A 5,206-nucleotide genomic window follows, 5' to 3' on the forward strand; every position below is an offset into this window, starting at 1 on the left:
CGAAGGAATTGGGAGAATGGGATAGCGTTTTTACAGGGGTCAGGGTGGGAGGAGGTGTAGTCCAGGTAGCTGTGTGAGTCGGTTGGTTTGTAGTAGATGTCCGTGTTGATTCGGTCGCCTGAGATGGAAATAGAAAGGTCGAGGAAGGGGAGGGAGGAATCTGGGACTGTCCAGGTGAATTTGAGGTCGGGGTGGAAGGTGTTGGTGAAGTGGATGAACTGTTCAACCTCCTCATGGGAGCATGAGGCGGCGCCGATACAGTCATTGATGTAGCGGAGGAAAAGGTGGGGGGTGGGGCCAGTGTAGTTGCGGAAGATGGATTGTTCCACATATCCTACGAAGAGGCAGGCATAGCTGGGGCCCATGCGGGTGCCCATGGCTACTCCTTTCGTTTGGAGGAAGTGGGAGGATTGGAAAGAGAATTCGTTTGGAGGAAGTGGGAGGATTGGAATTCGTTTGGAGGAAGTGGGAGGATTGGAATTCGTTTGGAGGAAGTGGGAGGATTGGAATCTCATGTAGGCCACACAGGGTAAAGATGGCTGATTTCCTTCCATTAAAAAAAATTAGTGAGCTAGGTGAGCTTTTACAACAGTCAATAATATTTATATGCCACATTTATTACTTGAATTTAAATTCAGCTGCCAGCTCTCATAAGCATGAAGACTGGGCTTTTGGATCTCCAGACCACTGAAGTTACCTTCACACCACCATCTTCCCCCTTGTTTTATGCATGCAAGTTTAAAAAAAAAATCTAAGATGGACTGAAGGGCTCAAAATAAAGAATTTTCCAGTTATGGACAGCTTTAATCTCAGTAATGAGGGAGGGCAAGGAAAAGCTTTGGGGTACTAATGATCATAATGAGGGAATTACCAGATACAGGGGAAGTGCTTGCTTATTGGAAACGGGCAAATGTGATGCATTTACTCTTGAAAAATTATTAAATAGAGGTGGTTACTAACATTTGTCTTGTTCCATTTTCTGTGAAGTAATGGAATTTACTAAGAGTGAATTTGCAGATCATCTGTAGGGCAATAGCTTTGTGGGGATTCAGAAAATAAATAATGAGTGTGCTGAAGACTTGAAGTGGAATGGAGTGATCTGGATTCAGTTGTAAGGCCACTACTGTTTCTTATTTACATTGGAGTTTTGAATTCTAAAAACAATGCCAATTTTTCAAATTTGCAGATGGTACAAGCTAACTAGGACAGTGGAAATCAAAGGAAGGAGTTCAAAAGTTGCAGGATGAGCTGTCAAAAAGTATATGAGAGCAGATGAACCCAGACGTGTCTGGTTTGATGTGTAACTCTGAGCAGTTGTATGACACCCCCCGAGCATTAATTTCTGCTTTCCTCTTTGCATGTGTCCTCAATCCAGCAGAGGCCGAGTGGTGCTGCTGCAGGCGCAGGAGGTCTCGCCAGGCCGAGCTGGTTAAGTTCACCGACGCTGGGGCGAGCCAATAGGTTCCTAAGCACTGCAGCTGTGAGTTTGATGAATCCCCGTCGATCCCTGACCACAGTGGAAAAGGTGAAGGTTCGTACTCTGAGTGTGGAGCAGAGAACAGAGGAGGACAGTAAGTATCCACCCAGTGGGTGCTCAGTTTGAAGTTTCTTTTCTGTGTCTTTACAACAAAAATGGAAGTTTATAGTACATGATTTGACGCAATCCTAATGTCCATCAGGAAATTCCAAGACCAGCTTACTGACTAGCAGTCATTTTGCAGTTTGATTCAATTGCAAATTTAGGGAGTAAGAATTGTGTTTGAGGAAGCAAAGGCTTGTGTCATGAGAGTAAAAACGTGCTGGAACTACTTTTGTTGTCCCTAGCGATGACACATGTGGGAAGTGTGACTCCTGCAGCTACTGCCTAGCCATGTTTTTGAGCTGAAGCTGGAGGTGGTTTTGCTGTGGAGCATTCGTGACCTTGAGCTTGTGTTCAGTGAGGAGATGGTCACATTGCACGTAAAAACTGAGCAAGCAGAAACGGGATGGTTGACCACCAGGCAGAGTATAGGAAGGCTGCTAGTGAAGGAGACCTCTCTGGCTGCACCCCTGTCTAACAAACATATAATTTTGAGGGGGAAGGGTATAGGAATTCTCAGGGGATAGCAGCAGAAACCAATTCCATGACACCATAGGTGTCTCTGATACACAAGAGGTGAGGAAGAAGAATGACCAGGCTAGAATGATGGGGATTCGGTTGTAAGGGGAAAAGAATCATTTCTGCAGCTGCGAAAGAGACTCAAGGATGTCATGTTGCCTTCCTGGTGCCAAGGTCAAAGATGTCTCAGAGTGATTACTGGGCATTCTGAAGGGAAAAAGTGAACAGCCAGTGGTCATGGTACATATCGATAACAATGACATCAGTTAAGAAAGAGATGAGACCATACAAGCAGAATATAGGGAGTTAGGATGTAAAATAAAATGTAAAGATAGTAATTGCGGGATTACTACTAGTGTCATTAGCCGACGAGAGTAGAAATAACTGTGCATATCAGTTGAATACATTGCTTGAGAAATAATGTAGGATGGAGGGATTCAGGTTCCTGGGACATTGGGACGATTCTGAGGAAAGTGGGAGGGTACAGGACCAACACCAACATTTTGGAGAGTGTTAGCTCATGCTGCCAGGGAAGAGTGTAAACAGTATGATAACATGAGCAGGGAAACCGAGGAGGGCAAGCAAAAGGGGAATGGAAATGGGAATGCATTGTTAGAAAATCAATGCAGTAGTGAGGAAGTATATTGGCTCAGAAAATCATGATGTGCAAAGAGAATGGGTAGAGATGAGAAACACCAAGGGACATGAACATTTTAGAGGTTTGTCTGTAGCTCCAAAACAGTAGTAGGGAAGGCAGAAAACAAAACATCAGAGATGCAAGCAGTAAGGGTATAATTGTAATCATGTGTGATTTAAATCTCCATATAGATTGGACAAACCAAACTAGCAATGAACTAGAATTTTCTAGAGTGTGTACATGATGGTTTTTAGACCAAACGTTAAAGAATCATTCAGAGAACAGACTATTCTAGACTGGCTACTGTGCAGCGAGAAAGGATTAATTAACAATTTTGTTGTGGGGTCCGTTGGGAAGAGTGACCATAATATGTAGGAATTCTTCATTAAGCTAAGTGTGAAGTAGTTGAATCCAGAACTAAGGTTCTGAATCTAAATAAAGAGAACTACGTGAATATGAGATGTGCATTGGTATGGATGGATTCAGGAACGTTACTAAAAGGATCGACAGGAAATGGCTCATATTAAAAGAAATACATGAATTATCGCAATTATTCATTATGGTCTGGCACAAAAATGAAAGAGGAAAGGTGACTCAAACGTGGCGTACAAAAAAAGTTACAGCAGTGTTAGATCTAAAGGAGAATCTTATAAAATAGCCAGAAAATGCAGCAAGCCAGAGGATTGGGAGCATTGTAGAATTCAGCAAAAAAAGATTTAAAAAAAATTGAGGGGGGGATATATGTCAGAGAATAAAACTACAGGAACTTAAAAAGTGACTAAAATCTTTAAATATGTGAGGAGAAAAATATTAGGGAAGACACATATGGGTCTCTTACAGTAAGAAGATTGTGAAATTATTATGGGGAAAGGAGAAATTGAAAATAAATTGGACTCGTACTTTAATTTGATCTTTGTGAAGAGGGCATAATTAACCTCTGAGAAATGTTAGGGAACAAAGTGTCTAAAGAGAAGGAGGAATTAAACGAAATCAGTATTTGTAAGAAAATAGTGCTGACAAATCACCATGTTCTGATTATCTATAACCAAGAATAGAGCTGAAAATGTGTTGCTGGAAAAGCGCAGCAGGTCAGGCAGCATCCAAGGAACAGGAGAATTGACGTTTCGGGCTTAAGCCCTTCTTCAGGAATGGAGGAAGAGAGCTTCTTCAAGGAAGGCATCCTTGCAAGAGGATTCGCAGTAGGTTAAAATCTTCGAGGAGAAAGTGAGGACTGCAGACGCTGGAGATCAGAGCTGAAAATGTGTTGCTGGAAAAGCGCAGCAGGTCAGACAGCATCCAAGGAACAGGAGAATCGACGTTTCGGGCATAAGCCCTTCTTCAGGAATCCTGAAGAAGGGCTTATGCCCGAAACGTCGATTTCCTGCTGCTGCGCTTTTCCAGCAACACATTTTCAGCTCTGATCTCCAGCATCTGCAGCCCTCACTTTCTCTCAAAGTTCTTGACTTACCTCAGCTAGTTGGGCCTGTATGATCCTTTGTCTGGCAGCTCAATGGTTTAGATATTGGAGAAGTAAAACCATTGCTGCTTCTTTGGATGACAGTATTTATAAATTTGCAACCCAATGGATTTTGATTGCACTATTTTCATTCACACCATCATGAATTGCATAACATGGATGCCAAATCTTGTATTCACTTCTGCTTTGCTATTTTAAACAAAATATATATATAGTATGACTGTATTTTTCAAACTGAAAGGCATGTAAATAATTGACAGCAATGTTCTAACAGAGCTGTTAACACCTAGTGAGCAATAGATCGCTTTGTTAAACATTCAAGGATTATTTTCCATGATCCACATGAAGACAAAAATTAACTTCTCACTGTTTCATGGAGGGTGTTCAATGTATAATGTTTCACTTTGTTTAATGCAAAGGATTTGTTATTGTTTAATTTCTAAAACCACAAATGTTTAGACTTTGGAATCAATAAATACCGTATCTAAATTTGCAAATAATGTGAAATTCAGGGTTCTGATAGTCAATACTGAGAAGGGCTGCAACACGTTCTAGAAGAACATAAAGAAATGTGCAGAATGAGCAAATAATTGACAAATGATTCAACACAGATAAATATGAGCTTATATATTTTGGCAAGACTAATAGGGAGATCACTCATTGCTTGGAAGGTGCAAGTCTATGTAGGGCTGAAACTTCTTTGATGTATGGTAAGGTGGTTAGGGTTTCCGGCTGTGTTTGGTCTGTTTGTCGTGGTTTGTTCTTGAGGAATCTGCGGACTGTATTTTTTGAGTATCCGTTCTTCTTGAATACGTTGTATAGGTGGTTCTCCTCTGTTTTCCAGAGTTCGTCTGTGCTGCAGTGTGTGGTGGTTCGTTGGAATAGTGTTCTGATACAGCTTCGTTTGTGTGTGTTGGGATGGTTGCTGGTGTAGTTATGTATTTAGTCTCTGTTTGTCGGTTTTCTGTATACGCAGGTTTGTAGTTCTCTGTTG

The 5,206-nt window shown here is 41.5% G+C and overlaps 1 protein-coding gene across 3 annotated transcripts in view; it reads left to right on the plus strand.

Annotated features, from left to right (window-relative positions):
* LOC122559128 (E3 ubiquitin-protein ligase RNF123) overlaps positions 1-5,206 on the plus strand; it is a 389,631-nt gene that overhangs the window by 132,899 nt on the left and 251,526 nt on the right. For 2 of the 3 annotated variants that reach the window (XM_043708460.1, XM_043708459.1), the window contains exon 23: positions 1,376-1,571. In XM_043708460.1, the coding sequence (XP_043564395.1) occupies positions 1,376-1,571 (196 nt within the window). The remainder of the gene's footprint in view (positions 1-1,375; positions 1,572-5,206) is intronic. The other variant, XM_043708461.1, reaches the window with a different exon arrangement.

Source organism: Chiloscyllium plagiosum, chromosome 18, assembly GCF_004010195.1.
Source record: "Chiloscyllium plagiosum isolate BGI_BamShark_2017 chromosome 18, ASM401019v2, whole genome shotgun sequence".
In the NCBI taxonomy this organism is placed as follows: Eukaryota; Metazoa; Chordata; class Chondrichthyes; order Orectolobiformes; family Hemiscylliidae; genus Chiloscyllium; species Chiloscyllium plagiosum.